Here is a 16,961-nt window from a genome sequence, read left to right on the forward strand (position 1 = left end):
CGTGCAGATGACGAAAGGTCACTTTGCATTTACCTTCTATGCAGTCGTCGTTGTCGGCGCCATTCCTGCAGACGCAGGTGTAACCGTCATCCACCTCAACGCACCGTCTGTCAGCAGAGCACGGATTGCTCGTGCAGGCCGTCACGCGCGTCTCACACAGGGAACCTGTCAAAGAATGACGTGTTACGTATTTAGTGGAAACTCGATCATCCAGATACATAGTCCGGATTAACGAAGTTCAGAAAAGACATGCCTTAAAACAATATATTCGTGGTTCGAACTTCACTCATCCAGGAGGGTTTATGTTTCGATACGTGAAAATGAAATAATCAAATAAATAACAACAACATGTTCAAGTTGCACGTGAAGAATAACGCTTGATTTGCATGAAATGTGTTCTGAAGAGATCACATGGCAGGCACATGGCTGTTTTGTTTGTTTGTTGTTTAAAGCCACGCTCAGCAATATGCCAGCTGCTTTACGGCGGTCTGTAAATAATCCATTCTGGACCAGACAATCCAGTGATGGACATCGATCTACGCAATTGGGATGCGGTGACAAGCATCAACCAAGTCAGCGAGTTTGACCACCCGATCCCATTAATCACCTCTTTTTAAGACAAGCATGGACGTCAGGAAGTTTTAACCCGTGGGTTCAAATTCTCAAACTTAGGAGAAAGGTGCAACTACATGCACATATTTAGTATTACAATTGAGTGAATTTTATCGATTGTCCCGAATAATAACGTACTATACATAGCAAATACAATTAAAAAAACCATCATAAAATAAATACAAAACGTTGACATAGTTACAATTTGACGGTAACAGCTAATCGCCATAAGTTGTATGCATGCTTTAGAACAACCTTCCGACTTTCATTATGCACGGAGCAATCTGGCACAGGTTAGTTAACGCGGCTGGTAAATGTTTGAGAAATGTCAGCCCTCATTATATCCTGCAAGAATAATTTCCTCCACAATCACCTCCTAAAATACCAATGACACGCACTGATTCCATGTGCCCCTACCATCACACCGTCACGTAGGCCCTTGGGCTATAGGAGACCCGTGAAGACCCGGGGTAGAATAGGTCTTCAGCAACCCATGATTGCCGTAAAAGGCGACTATGCTTGTCGTAAGAGGCGACTAACGGGATCGGGTGGTCAGGCTCTTTGACTTGGTTGATGCATGTCATCGATTCCAATTGCGTGGATCGATGCTCATGAGATCAATCACTGGATTGTCTGGTCGAGACTCGTTTATTTCCAGACGGCCGTTATATAGATGGACTATTTGAGCTTTTGAGTCAGTGGGTTGCTTTTTCATCGCTAAAGGATGGTACGTGGATTTAGCACTAATTTTATGCTCAACTTAAACTAATGTCTTTTTCATGAGCGGACAAGTGTTTTCGAGATTAGCCATTTGAACGAGATGTTATGTAACATGTATGCGAGAGGACGGGTGCGCCGGAGAAACAGTCCCTAGCAAGAGTAGTAGGTGCAATGACGTCATTGCCACTGATTGTATTTCTTATCGCAGAAACAATATACACGGGGCATATCCTGTATGATAACATATACCGTTATCTTCCTGGCTATAGGGAGTCTGGAATGCACGAAGACATGAACTCTATACGTCAAGACATTCAGGTCGCTCAGTTGATGAAGCATATCTGGTGGATGCGGGTCGGGGCTTGATAGAGTATTCGTCATCTTGTGTCGGTATTTGCTGTTTTATAAGTACACTGCCGACAACAGGTACCTAAATGGGCATCGGTTTCATGATCAACACATTCACAGACAAGGGACCAGTTTCACGAAGCGATCTTAGCGTCCAGACTATCGTATGTCCTTACTTTAACATACGTGTAGGCGCAGAACAATCGTAATGCCGAGATTGGTTTGTGGAATGGTGACAGTATGCTTCATCAGATGTGTATATACACAAAAGATCGTGATAAAAAATTAGGCCTCACATTGTTGTGCTTGTTTTCGAACCCGCATATCTTAAAATCGAAAATTCCGAAATAAATACAAAATTAAAACAAAGTTGTTTTTATTTATCGCGGACAGTAAAGATCGCCTTGACAATACAAATATTCCAAGGAATTTTATGTGACAAAAAATGGATTCTTTACCAACGATAAGGCATAATTATTTTCACCTTACCCATCCAAATGTAATTTTCAGATTTAAAAAAAAATCCTGCACAACGCATTTTGTTCTTTTTTTTATATACCTTCCGGCTACATTTCGTACAACGCCACCAGCCCCTCAACTGTAGCATTTATCTTAAACTATAATTTTATTATACTCCTCGAAAGACCGCCCAGTGGATAGAGCGTCTGCTGGGAGAGCGAAAGGTCGCGATCGGTGATGCGATTCAATGGCCGTTAAATTGTTAAAAGTGAGTGAGTATGGTTTAACGCCGCCTTCAGCAATATTCCAGCAATATCACGGCGGGGGATACCAGAAATGGGCTTAACCATGTCGGGAATCGAAAACCGGGTCTTCGGCGTGACGAGCGAACGCTTTAACCACTAGGCTACCCGATCGCCCCAGTTGTTAAAAGAAGATGTATACCTATTGTTACCCTGCGAAAACAAAGACTGGTCGGCTCGAGTCAGTATACTGTGTCTGAGTGGGGTATCCATGTTAAACTGCGGCATGGTATCTCAGTGGGCAAACCAAACCGGCAAGTCCGAACAAGTACAAGGAGCCACACGCACGTCGCTACATAAGTGCAACAATTTTGAACACCATTCCAGCTGACACACCTCACCATATCTCTACACAGCTCTGATCATTCTGAGATGCAATTGGGTGTAACGTCGCGTCCAAGATTATTACACTTATATAGCGACGTGCATGCACGTGTGTGTGTGGCTGCTTGTACTAGTCCGGACTGATGCCGATTTATGGTGCTAGCTCACTGAGATACCATGCTACAGTTTAACATGAATACCCCACTCAGACACAGTATACTGACTCCGAGCCGACCAGTCCATGTTTTAACCCCTTAATGCCGAGCGCCAGACAGGGTAACAACAAGTACCATCTTTTAACGTCTTTTGGAATGACGTACCCGGGGATCGAACCCCGGACCTTCCGCTCTCCGGGCGGACGCTCTACCACTAGACCACGGAGGCGGTCCATTGGTATGAACATTCTCAGCCTGTTCCTATATTTCTTGTTTGTAAAATTACCCTGAGGACATGGCATAGGGTACACATTTTAAGCGCTTCACAGATGGACTAATATGATTGTTGTCGTTAGTTAGCTGGATAAGCACACATACGAAGATCCAAGTTCGAATCCCAATTTTGTCTTGATTATGATCCATTTGCAATCGGGGTTCGTGAATTTACACGACAATAGACAACTTTTGATCTTCCTCTAAACTTAACCGGACACGCCGACATTGCACTACTGTTCAAGGGGTGCCATAAACCCAACTCACTCACTCACTCACTCGTTGTGTTAATCACGTACGATCTGACTTACCCGTGTAATTCGACGAACACGCACATGAGCCTGTGCTGCCGACACATGTGCCGCCATGTTGACAAGGTGTGATGTCACAGTCGGGAATGACGGCGTCGCAGTTGACGCCGGTGTACTTGTCCGGGCATTGACACACCTTCACAAAGGAAGTAGGATCTACCGTACAGGTTCCAAAGTTGGCACAAGGGGTCTCACACGGGTCTGTCAAGTTACAGTGGGTACCCACGAAACCTGATTGGCATAAACACAGGAACTCCGTATCGGATGTGTTCCGACAAGTTCCTCCATTTTCACACGTGCGTTCCTTACAAGGGTTCTCAACGTCGCAGTCTTTGCCGTAGTATCCGTCGTTGCAGTCGCATGTGTATTCATGAGACGTTGTGTTCGTGCAATCACCATGACGACAAGGGGAGGACACGCATGGATTGTAGAACGAACACGTGTCTCCATAGAAACCGTTCAGGCATTTACAGGTAAAGTTTCCTTTCTTTAGAAAAGCGAAATTTTCACAATATCCCCCATTTTCACAATTCACAAGTCGGCAGCTGTTGAGATATTGACACTGCAGGCCGTACCACTCGTCAATACAGTCACATTCATAATCACTATTAGATATGTTTCTGCACGTGCCTCTCAACCCGCACGGGTTCTCGCCATCGCATGCGTTATAAAACTCGCACGTGTCACCATAGTAACCAAGGTCACACATGCATTTCGGACCTTCAGTCGTTTCTTTACAAGTGCCTGACGATCCGCAGTCGATGAGGTGGCAGGTGTCGTAGTGCTGACACTCACCCCCGTAAAAGCCAGGATGGCACTCGCAGTTGTACGTACCGGTGTCCGTTAGTACACATGTACCTCTGTTCTGACATGGCGACTGAGAGCACGGGTCGAACTCCAAACACTGTATCCCCGTGAATCGGACCGTGCAGTGACATCGGTAGGTTCCGTTTCCCAAGTGTTCACATGTTCCGTTATTTTTGCAAGGTTGTTGTGAAATACAAAGATTCATCTCGCTGCACGTATGTCCATAGTAACCGGTGGTGCACGCGCAGGCAAACTCGTCATCGGAGACCCTTGAACACGTTCCCCCGTTTGTACAGGGTGTTGGATTGCAGGGGTCTTTCAGTTCACAGTTTTTACCCGTGAAGTGGTCGGGGCATGCGCAGGTGTATCTTCCGGTTGTATCCATTGAACAAACGCCATTGTTTTGACAAGGAAGAATACTACATGCATTGAAATACTGGCACCTGATCCCATAGAAGTCGTCGACACAAGAACAAGAAAACTGTTGATGACCGAGAAAGTTGCAGCTTCCTCTGTTTTGGCACGGGGCTTGAGCGCACATGTCTTGGAGAGTGCAGTTCTTGCCCCGCCAGCCTTCCGGACAATCACACTGGTAGTTCAACGCTCCGTCGTCTTGACGTCGGCAGGCGGCGTTATTTTGACATGGTTTGAGGTACTTACAGGCATCGAAGTCGTTATGAAGACACTGAGGAGTAAATCCTGAAATAAACAAACGTGTGATAAATTCTCGCTCTGTAATACCCTGCCTGTGAAGGTGTTCTTCTATGAGAAACGTTATTGTTTGTTTATATTGTTTAACGTCGCACTCAGCAATATTCCAGCTATATGATGGTGGTCTGGACCAGACACTCCAGTATTTGACATCACGAGTGGGATACGATAACATGCACCAAGTCACCAAGACCGACCACCGGATCCCGTTAGTCGCCTCTTACGACAAGCATGGGTTGCTGAAGAATCTCGCTGTGCATTACCCTGCTTAGGAAGATTTTCTTCTTTCAGAAACTTACAACGAATAGACTAAAAAAAAACAATTGTACGCGTTGGTGGTGTATATACGACTTAACGATGTGCTGCTTATCACAAACATCCAAATTCAATACTAAAGTATGCAAATCATAGTAAACAGCCCTGTATTGACTACGGGATATATATTATAGATAACAGTAGCATGCAATATATAATTTGGATTGTATACTGTAACCCGAGACGGGAGGTAATGACAGACTACAGACTGTACACTGTGTTAAACTTAATCCAATGTTAATTACATACTGTTCCTGTTTCCGTGTTTTCGGGCAACTACCCGGAAAGATTGTGTTCATCTTGATGACATGACCTACTTATAAGTATTGATGAGGTAGATTTATTCCAGTTAGTAGTGGAGTAATAACCTTTTACAATAATGTATAATTTCATATCGTAATGAAATGACAACCCTTAACAGGTATTTCCTATAACAGTAAAATATTTACTTGTAACACACACACACACACACACACACACACACACACACACACACACACACACACACACACACACACACACACACACACACACACACACACACACACACATATATACACATATTGTAGTTAAGTATTTACGTTTAACAGTTATTTCATTTCGTTTTAAAGTATTTACGTATACGTTTTACAGTTATTTCATGTGTACATAACGCATTTACGTTTTACATTTATATCATCTCGTTGTAAAGAATTTACGTTTTACAGTTATTTCATGTGTACATAACGTATTTACGTTTTACAGTTATATCATCTCGTTGTAAAGTATTTACATTTAACAGTTATTTCATGTCGTTGTAAAGTATTTACCTTTTGTGGTTACTTCATGTCGTTGTAAAGTATTTATCTTTTACACGTATATCATGTTGTTGTGAAGTATTTACCTTCAATATCATTGTATAATTTCATATATTTGTAAACTTTTAGAAAGTCCTATTTGGTTAAAATAATATAACAGTAAAGCATGTTGTCAATCAAATATTCTTCATAATTCTGAAATATTTAACAATATCAGTAGTGTATATCATAAGGCAATGAAGTGTTTACCTATTCCAGTGTTGTTGATCATGACCTTCATCTTATTGATGCCACCGGAACCGGAAGTAGTTTTGACAGAGACCCGGAAGAAGTAGAGTTTGCCAATCTGCGTGTCCGAGATCACGTCACACATTTCCGCATCTGCCACCGACGCCGGGACCACGTAAGTCGTATCTGTCGAACCAGTTACTTCCACCTCAAATCCCGTTACTTCCGGTCGCCCGGCCATTGGGTTCTTCCAGCATAGCGTGATGTCGGAAACTTCCGTCGCAAAGCAGAACACCGTGGGATCTGGAAGTAGTCATTTAAATTTATCCATGTCCTCTTGATTCAATCTGGCGAGTGCAACCTACATAGTCGGTTGACACAGAACTGAGTATGACGAACCTCTTAACTTATGCAAATGATCTATCACAGGTATATATAATTTATTAAGTAACAGTGTAGATCCTTGGCAATACTATATGAGGGATGCTTATTTGCGCTTCTCAAACCTGTTAATGTGACAAATGATAAATGGTACAAAATTTACAGTAAAGTTAAAGAGGGGGCCAAGTCCAAGGTTCTAGATAGCGTTCTTGTTTTTTGGATTTCGAATTCGAAATAAACAGGCAAACATATATGTACTTATATAGTGAAACTGTCAGGATCGGGCCTCCTGTAATTACCAAAGGCAGTGTTCAGCGTTCTACATATCTTCTTTTACTTTATTCCACTATACTATATCTTAATTCTGCCTTTGATTATCTATTTCATAATTAAGAAAAACAAAAGCTTCACATGGCCGTATTCTGCACTATAATAACTCTGAAAGAGGACTCTGTTTTACTGTCTGGTGACTATTGTTATGTATTAGCAATATTACTTGAAGAAGAGACTGTATTAATATTGTCAGTGGCAGCGAATGATTGAAGTGCTAATTAGATACCAAGGTGTGTCAGCAGCAAGAAGTGATTACAGTTATCTGCCCCTGGTTGTACACAAACATGGAAGGCTTTATCGTCCAAGAAGTTTCGGGAATGAATGAATGAATGGATATTGTTTTACGCCGCATCAGCAATTTTCCAGCTATTTACGGCGGAGAAGTTTCGGGATGGGACAGTTCTTAGAAGGCTGGCTATACATATTTAAAAGCGAGAAGAGAGCGTTTCCTAAGTGCGGATTAGATATCTAGCTTTAAACGCCATCTACCCACCAGTTTCCAAAACTAATCCGGATTCAAGAACAACCAGACGCTCTACTAACATTGGGCATTGTAAAGAAACTCTAACATTGTCTTTTTGAAATTAGGGTAAATTACGATAGATCAGGTCCTCGTTCCATGAAGCAATCGCAGCGCTAAGACGGTCGTAACTCCCATACTTTAACATAGACTTAGCGCTAAGATCGCTTTGTAGAACCGGGCCCTGGCCAATGAGTGTACTCACGTTTGACGTTATTGAGCGCAATATGAATCATTGATGTCCCGGTCAGGCGAGGTGACCCCTCGTCGGCTGCAATAACAGGGAAGGATAACTCTCGTATACTGTCAGGGGGTGGCGATTTCAGAGTTATGTCCCCGTTGCTTGAGATCTTCAAATACGTGTCCGCCCGCTCATCAGGGATCGAATACTTGAAGACCTGATTATACAGCTCGGGGTCTCGATCAATAGCCATCACTGACCCTATCCGTTCACCGGAAGCATACCTGTAGATTTTGAAGGCCTCCGATTTTTTGCTGAAGGTGGGAGCGTATCTGTTCTTGACCGACACGATTATCATGACGTGTTTAAAGTCCAGTTCGCTCCTTTGACCTGCATACACAAAGAAGGTCAGAACTGTTCCAACTGACCACCTGACTGTCTTGTTGACGGACAGTATCCCCGTCGTGACGTCCACTTTGAAGCAACTGGAATTGACGCCGGGAGAGAGATACATCCTCTCCATTGATGCCCCTGTTACGTCGTCGTAGCCGGTGACGTTGAGGACGGGGGTGCCTGGAGGAGCGTTCTGATAGATGCGGGCGGGGTAGGGAGACACCGTTAGTACTATAGCACCTGTAACAACCAAAATGAGATCATATCAGCATCTTAGGTTAAACACATTAATATTAAGGTTGAACACATTAATATTAAGGTTAAACACATTAATATTAAGGTTAAACACAGAAATATTAAGGTTAAACACAGAAATATTAAGGTTAAACACAGAAATATTAAGGTTAAACACATTAATATTAAGGTTAAACACAGAAATATTAAGGTTAAACACAGAAATATTAAAGTTAAACACATTAATATTAAGGTTTAACACAGAAATATTAAGGTTAAACTCATTAATATTAAGGTTAAACACAGAAATATTAAGGTTAAACACATTAATATTAAGGTTAAACACAGAAATATTAAGGTTAAACACAGAAATATTAAAGTTAAACACATTAATATTAAGGTTTAACACAGAAATATTAAGGTTAAACTCATTAATATTAAGGTTAAACACAGAAATATTAAGGTTAAACACATTAATATTAAGGTTAAACACAGAAATATTAAGGTTAAACACAGAAATATTAAGGTTAAACACAGAAATATTAAGGTTAAACACATTAATATTAAGGTTTAACACAGAAAAATTTAGGTTAAACACAGAAATATTAAGGTTAAACTCATTAATATTAAGGTTAAACACAGAAATATTAAGGTTAAACACAGAAATATTAAGGTTAAACACAGAAATATTAAGGTTAAACATAGAAATATCAAATCTTTCTCGAGCATCAGCGAGTCACTTTGAATTCTGAGCGTCATTCATTGTTGTGTACAGTTAAAAATATTTTTCAAATGTCCCGCTTCATATGTAGGTCACTCTGTTATCCATGCTTGATACATACATTCATTGCGGGACCAATAAAAGCTCGATGTCGAATAAAGATCTGATTCCTTAAGTTTAGTGGCCCTGCAATTTTTCCTTCCGGCAAAATCAACTTACCTAATTTCTCAATGTTTTAAATGATTGTTACTAAGCTCAACCGATCCGATTTTCATTCATGTGCTGTTATGAGTTCGGGGGCGGTCGGGTAGCCTAGTGGTTAAAGCGTTCGCCGAAGACCCTGTTCGATTCCCGATATAGGTACAATGTGAGAAGCCAATTTCTGGTGTCCCCGCCGTGACATTGCTGGAATTTTGCTAAAAGCGGCGTAAAGCCATAGTCACTCACTGTTAGGAGTTCATTAAATACATCCTGTCTTTCAACAAAGAAGGGTATGTTCGTCGCCGGCAATAGTTTTAAGTCCATCTAGTGCAGTGCGTAATATATCGTGATAAATTTTGATCTGTATAAACCCTACAATTGAATTTCAACACCGAGAAAATAAACTTAAGTCGACAAACGCTCTGAAAACAACAGACTAACCACAAGAATGCATGCCAAAAGATGTCACTAAACTCAGAAATTCAATATTTTGCAGAGTTAAGCTTGTTGTCTCAAATCTTATGGGAAACTAAAGGTTTTTTTATCCGACATCGAAATTTTGAATTGGTCTCTTGGGAGTTGAGTTCAATGTGTGCCCAGTTCTGTGGTTCGTATGCTTGTTTGGAAAAGAATATAAAATAAATTTTGTTTTTATGAGGAAAATAAAAACGCCCAACCTCCTCTAGTTACAGAAAACACGTCCGGGTAATATTTACTTTTTTATACACTGAAACAATACCGCAACATTGCTTGGGCTGAGTTTTTATTCGATAAGACCCGTAACAAAAATATTAAACAGATGAGTTCTCACAAGTGTTTTTACTAGATCTATCAAACGAGTCTTAGTTAATCAATATTTGCCGAGAGTTTGATATACATTGAAAAACACCAATGGTGAATTCTATGTAAATCATCAATTTCTCCATTTTTTTTTTCAGTTTAGAAGAGATTGATCTCTATTGTTGACTGTATGTGTAGAGGTACATTAAACTTTGTTATTGTTTTTAGACACGTTCATTCACCTAGAAAGTGGTCCCTTTAAGTATTAAAATGTTATAAGTAAATTCTGAGTTTGTTTCGTGGATAACTATACTGTCCCTGTCTCCGTTTCTGACACGATGGTCGTTAATGAGGACCACTGACCACTCGTGTCCTGTTGCTATAGTAAATACTCTCTAAACCGAACATATATCCGCATTAACGAGATTAAACAGTACAGTTTCCAGTAGAGCCTCGGTAATCTAGATTTCAAATTATCCTTAATCAAACATCGGACCATATTAACGAGTTTCTCCCTAATTCCACTGTACCCATTAGCGAGGTTGCATATCATTAACCATTAGAGACTTTACCCGAGATCATAAAAAATAGACAATAGAAAAACCATCTGACCAGATTTGCTTAACAGACCTTTCTTAACAATAGTTACAGAAATACATTTGAAACCAACATCCTTTCCCCGTATCCTAGACTAACACATAATTTGAGTAATTCTTCAAGATGCAATTTGTAATAATTTCCCGTTTTAAGACAAACGTCGGAGAGGTTAATCGTACATAAAAAATATAATAGAAAATAGATGTTTATATATGAAGCATGATCAACATATAGAGTAAAGCTGTATAAAATAACATTTTATATGTATTTTTTTAAGTAGGAACTGAACAATATTATTATACGAAACATCCTCAGTGATGCTTACAATAACACGGAAAGTAGACGCTTATGAATTACCACTGATGTTTACCGTATCATTATATTCTTTGATAATGAAACTGCACAGTGCAAACCCATGTTTACATTGTAATCATGCGCTGGGAGATGTATCTTTTGAAAATAAAATAAGGGGTATAAAAGCATAATAGCGGTTTGAAACCACATACCCATTGTCTGGGAAATCTCCAGCATCACAAGGACCCCCAACGTAGTCAGCATGTCTTTCATCCTCATCTTTCACAGACTGCAAAGTAAGACAAACGAGTTAATTTCAATTTGACATGTCACGTGGTATATTTCAAACTGTAAACTGTATAAAAAATTACCTCACGTGTATAAACTTCACCTCAAAGTAATAAAACTTTTAAGAGATTTGATTAAAAGATTCTAGTAGCCGTGATCGAGAAGAGCAGGTGTAGTTTGACTCAATCTCGTGGTATCCTTAAAGACGGCCGTGAAACAAATGGGGGAAGTTTTTTGTCGTTAAATCATGTTAACATTTTCTTCAAGATTCCCGACAAGTTCCCCCTGCCAGTGGCCTCTAATACAGCTCTCAGTCAGTGACTCAACTCCAGTTGAGATTCCGTGCAGCAGAAGTTAGTCCCTCAACAGGTATGTTATGTTTGTGGCAAAGTTGAGACAACGCTCGACAAATAACAACACCGACCCACAGACCCGTGGGCCGTCACAGGACCCCCCGTGCGGGGAATACCATCCCGTAGCCTTGCTCCAAGGCTGTATTGAAATATAAGTCCATGGATGTGCAGTAATTCTATCCCCATAATAACAAGTCAATATATGTGGACCAATGACTGCAGTTTCTTATAGGGACAACTTCATTTTATTATTTACATAGTCTAGAAATTATGATTTGAACTAATAATTAGAGACTTGTGCAAGTCTAACTATCCTGTAATCCCCCGACTCGTTGGCGTGTTGCTATTGGTCGATCAAGTGCATACAGTTGGATTGTACTGGTTGGGTTATGTTTGAGTTACCGCTGAACGTTGTGGAGAAACAAAACCGGAATTTGGTCGGCCTTCAAGGGCAGTGAATAACTGAGTATACTCGGTACAGATGTATTGAGCAGTTTTTGTGTTAAATGTGAGATGGGGGTCTTGTTTGTATTGCGGCCAGCCATTGTTGACATGGAGAAGGTATAGATGATTAGTGAGTGTGAGTGAGTGAGTTGGGTTTAACGCTGCTTTTAACAGTATCCCAGTTATATCATGGCGTGTCAGCTTAATGTGGGAGGAAAGCCCGAAGTGATGCAGGTCTCAGACTTTGGTGAAACCCACGAGCACGGGTATGGTGATGACAAACCTAGAAACATAATCGGGGCGAACCGGGATTCGAACCCATTATCATAGGTTTCTGGCCTGCCTAGAGGACGCAACTCTGTACATAGAATTTCGGAGCCTTAGACGACTGGGCCACCTGCGTTCCCTTATAGATGATCAATGGCCCGCTCGGGCAAAAAGGCGACGAGGAAAAACATGGACAGACAGGCTGCACAGGCATCAAGATCTCACAGCAGATAAGAGTAACCTTCGCATGCACGCGTTACACATCCCGATATCTCATTAACAGAGAAACCAGTTGATAGGATGCCTTTCCTAAGTGAGTTAAAAGTGCAATTTCGTGAGAAAATAAACTTGTCTGTTTTTTTGCCAATATGCTCAGCTGCTGAAACAACTTGACCGAACAAACTGGCTACTGGTATTAACACATAATTCTACACTGGTCAGTCGTGGGAAAGGCGGCGTTTGGATTTGATATTGATACAATTCAGCATCATTAGGCTTGATTTAACCTTGAAGTATACCCAGAAATAGCTTGCTTACATCAGCTCGACAACAAAATTCGTTTACCAAACCCGAGGCGTTGACCCGGGGCCAATCATCCAGTGGAAAACCTAAAATCGATACTTCCTGACGAAGTTGCTTCAAAGATTTTCTGATTCAGTTCTACCCATGCGATGAATTTTGCTTACTTTGGCTAAAGAATCGTTCTTTCTGAAGTTGGTTTATGAGAAAATCGATGCGTTCTGTTCCATCGTTCAATGAGTTTAGGGGCAGTAGGACCAGCGCGATGCCGGATATTACATAACATCCTCCACCTCGATCTGTGATGTAGCTTCAGTTGAGCAAAGTAAAAAAATAACGAAATTGACACAAGTGTAAGTTTATCGATTTGCTTTAACGATTGGAGTTTCGGAGAGTTTCAAAACTTGACCAATTTAGAACATTTTCGCGATGAATAGCTGAATGCGTTTGAGAAAAGCAATCAGAGATGCGCTATGATGTTTAATGATGTTTAATCAGCCCAGAGTCACATCGTCTTGTCAATATAGCAGGAACATGTTTCTTTCCCAGAATATGGAATCGCGTTTGCGTCTATTAACAAACATTGACTTCTGGGTGTTCAGTTGAATCCCGAATGACGACTTGAAACAGGGGCGTGCATGGCTTAATAATCGGTGATAGAAGAGCCAAGCTCTTAATTTTATTAGTTTCAAATACAAATGTCGAAAACTCTTTAGTCATGTCTATATACCACGTGTGTTGGTCAGCTGTGATTCCCGCGATATAACGATGCATATACCAGTGTATCGAGGTTACGTCCATAGAATTTTGGGAGATGAGGTGAGGTGAAATGGGGTTTAACTTCGCGTTAACTGATTATTGGACTTACAAAGCGACTTGCACACGCGCATGCGTGCGTGCGCCGGTGTGGCTGCTTGTAATAGACCGGACCAGGGCCGGTTTACAGTGCTCGCTTACTGAGTTTAACATGAATACCCCCTTCAGACACAGTATACTGACTCCGAGCCAACCAGTCTTTGTTTCATCCCCTTACAGGCACGGTAACAACAAGTACCATCTTTTAACGTCTTTTGGTATGACGCAGCCAGGGGACCGAACCCCCGACCTTGCGCTCTCCAGGCAGACGTTCTATCCACTAGGCAACGGAGGCAGTCTGCTAGATTTGGAATATCAGCTAGTTAGAGATTCCAAAGCAATGGAACTATATGTGTACAGCAACGAGCCATTACGACATACCAGTTCCATTTTACAGTTTCTCCATAAATGAACATATATACCACGGTATCACATTACACATAGTTTATATATTGATTTTTTTACATTTTTTCTTCTTTTTTTATGTACCCATGAGAACAGCATGTTCAATTTTGTAAATACCTTTAACAGAGGCTGGCCACAGCATGGAGAGTTTCTGGACAAATGGGTTTCCAGAATTAAGATGGGACGTGTTACGCGCACACTTACAAACTTTGAAATATAACAATTAGGAAGTCATCTTGCTATTTTGTTGTTTGAGCTGTCTTAAAGGCAAGTGCACGTGGTAGTTATTACACTAATTGTCGTGGCATTTAAAATGACGTATTTGGGTCACATGTAGCCTTGCCCAAAGGCTTACTGTATGATAAGTCCATGGATGTGTTGCAGTTATATCTTTATGATAGGTAAGTGTAGATAAGCGGACGCCGGTAATTATAGAGGCAACCTATTTTTATTATTTATATCATCTAGAAATTATGATTTAAACAAATAATTATTGATTCAAAGACTTGTGCAAGTCTAGGTCACATTTGCCTTTAGAGCTTCCACCCTTCGGGTATCGATAGCTGCCTTTCTGTAATGAGGCCACGATAATCTCAATCTTAGGTTTTCTAGTCAGAAATAACTCAAAGCAAGATATATTTTTGCCTTAGAAACTCAAAGAACACATTATTACTTGATTCTTTAAAATTGTTTGTAGTTCATATGTTATTGAATGGTACCATAATGGTATTTATGTATCAGTAGTTATTAATGCTGATATGATGGTATTTATAAATTAAGGTACTATACAAGACATCGTATCTTTGATGATATTACCCATAAGGGTATGATAGTATGAAATAACTTCCCGATATTTGAACATTCTCAATGCTGATTGGTTAACAAAAGCTATCATACCTCCCCTTTCTTCATAGTTGAGAAAAATACGATCATGACGTCACAAACTGATTACAATGACGTCACCTGAACACTAGATTGCCTTCAGTGCAGTTTATCAATAGGTTAGTATTCTACGTCATTCAGTCATTACCTTGTTCTAATGACAACTGTGTTAATAAGGTTAGGTATATCTATATAATGAAATGATATACCTCACACATACCTCTGTTAAACCGCCCACACCATCTGATGTCCCAGGGATGCTGAGAATGGGGTCGAAACCAACTGATCTGTGTACACAGGAGGAGTGCATCATCACATGCCGGAGCGTGAACATTGACGACCGTGACATCTACATATACGCGGAACCATAGACATATTTCCAGGTGTCCGTGTTGTCTTTGAGAATAACAGTCTGGTATCTTATGACCTGCTATAACAGTAAATTGCCAGATTGGCTGTAGGTGCGAGCACTGACCTTAGATAATTTATATAAATATTTTTCGTGAAATGTACCTACAAAAATACGTTGACATTCTTTAATCTAATCTTTGAGACTTGCAGAGTATAGCATAACCGTATGACAACCCACTTCCCTCTAAAATAAAATTAGAATATAAACTGCCGGTCATGTTTGATAGTGGCTAGAAAAGAAACAAACACGAAATGTTTAATCGATGGTGGTGTATTTGATACGGGTATCATAGTTGTGTTTTGGATTATAAGTTTGCGTGTTTCTGCGACTGTTTTTAATCCTAGTAACGTTTCTATAACGTTTGCATCTTTTTGGTTAAATCCAATTTTCAAGTGTACACTTTCTCTGACCGTCAGAGTATGGAAAACTGAATTGTATCAAAGTTCAGATAGAAGGATAAATTTGAGTAATGGACTTAGATGTTTAAGTGTAAACTAAATTTTATTTTCTGCATGCTAACGTATATAAAACACTTACTTAATTAAAATCAAATCATGAAATAAATGACGTTCCCCGTATCTGTTAAAACGCATGCTTTGAGTGTTTGTGAACTTATTACGAGCAATTTAGTTTGTTTGGAGATGTTATGTGTTACATAAAGCGGTAATACATGTAGTTCTACTCAGCATAACAAGTCTAAACACACTCCTCGCACGTAATAGCTCGTTACACGGGATGCAGTCCTCACCCGGTGAAGGTCAGGTAAAATACCGTTAGACCAAAGACCTGTTACCTTCAGCATCGCAGCCAGTAAACCCATCACACGTACCTTGATTGAGCCTGCGATGAAGATAGCATGTGGGAGAAGGGGAGTGTGGATGCGGGAGGGGCAGGGGGGGTTTGAAAGGCTATGGTGTAACAGGATCTGTGATGCACTTTAATGCGTTGACTGCTTCACGAGGGCTGTTAAATGGCAACACAAGTCCTGAGAAAAAGGTCATTACGATACAGAAATGGTTGTGCGGTAGTTGTCAGTTTCGCGCTTACCTTGGTATGTACCCGTACTCGTGGGTTTCACCGAAGTGGTAAACGTCTGAGACCTGCATCACTTCGGGCTTTCCTCCCACATTAAGCTGACACGCCGCGATATAACTGGAATACTGTTAAAAGCGGCGTTAAACCCAACTCACTCACTCACCTTGGTATATGTGTTGGGAATGGTAGTATGCATGAATTATAACACGTCAGGTTCTTGATCTGACAACCACACATGCCATATACAAAGCAATACTCTGAGGTTTTAAACATAAATATATACCGAAGACATACACTGACACTATAATTTGAAGTAATACTGAAGCCATATACGAAATATAAAACAAAACCATTTCCATAATTCATAGTCGAGCTCTTCTAAAGGCAGAGTCGGTTGTACGATTCCGACTATATCATGAGCATGTGTTGTTGAATCACTATCACATAGTGAGGATACCAGGTGTTCGTGAAAAGGTCAGCGTATCCTGCCCCATCGGTGACAAC

The 16,961-nt window shown here is 40.6% G+C and overlaps 1 protein-coding gene across 3 annotated transcripts in view; it reads right to left on the reverse strand.

The window, feature by feature from the left end:
- The window catches only part of LOC139444735 (uncharacterized), a 116,606-nt gene that overhangs the window by 20,555 nt on the left and 79,090 nt on the right, over positions 1-16,961 (reverse strand). For all 3 annotated transcript variants that reach the window (XM_071225669.1, XM_071225670.1, XM_071225668.1), the window contains exons 2-6: positions 11,210-11,286; positions 7,802-8,410; positions 6,384-6,665; positions 3,505-5,010; positions 34-165 (exon numbers count right to left, since the gene is read on the reverse strand). In XM_071225669.1, the coding sequence (XP_071081770.1) occupies positions 34-165; positions 3,505-5,010; positions 6,384-6,665; positions 7,802-8,410; positions 11,210-11,276 (2,596 nt within the window). In that variant the 5' untranslated portion in view covers positions 11,277-11,286. The remainder of the gene's footprint in view (positions 1-33; positions 166-3,504; positions 5,011-6,383; positions 6,666-7,801; positions 8,411-11,209; positions 11,287-16,961) is intronic.

The sequence above is a fragment of the Haliotis cracherodii genome, unplaced genomic scaffold, assembly GCF_022045235.1.
Source record: "Haliotis cracherodii isolate W230 unplaced genomic scaffold, xgHalCrac1.p SCAF_6, whole genome shotgun sequence".
In the NCBI taxonomy this organism is placed as follows: Eukaryota; Metazoa; Mollusca; class Gastropoda; order Lepetellida; family Haliotidae; genus Haliotis; species Haliotis cracherodii.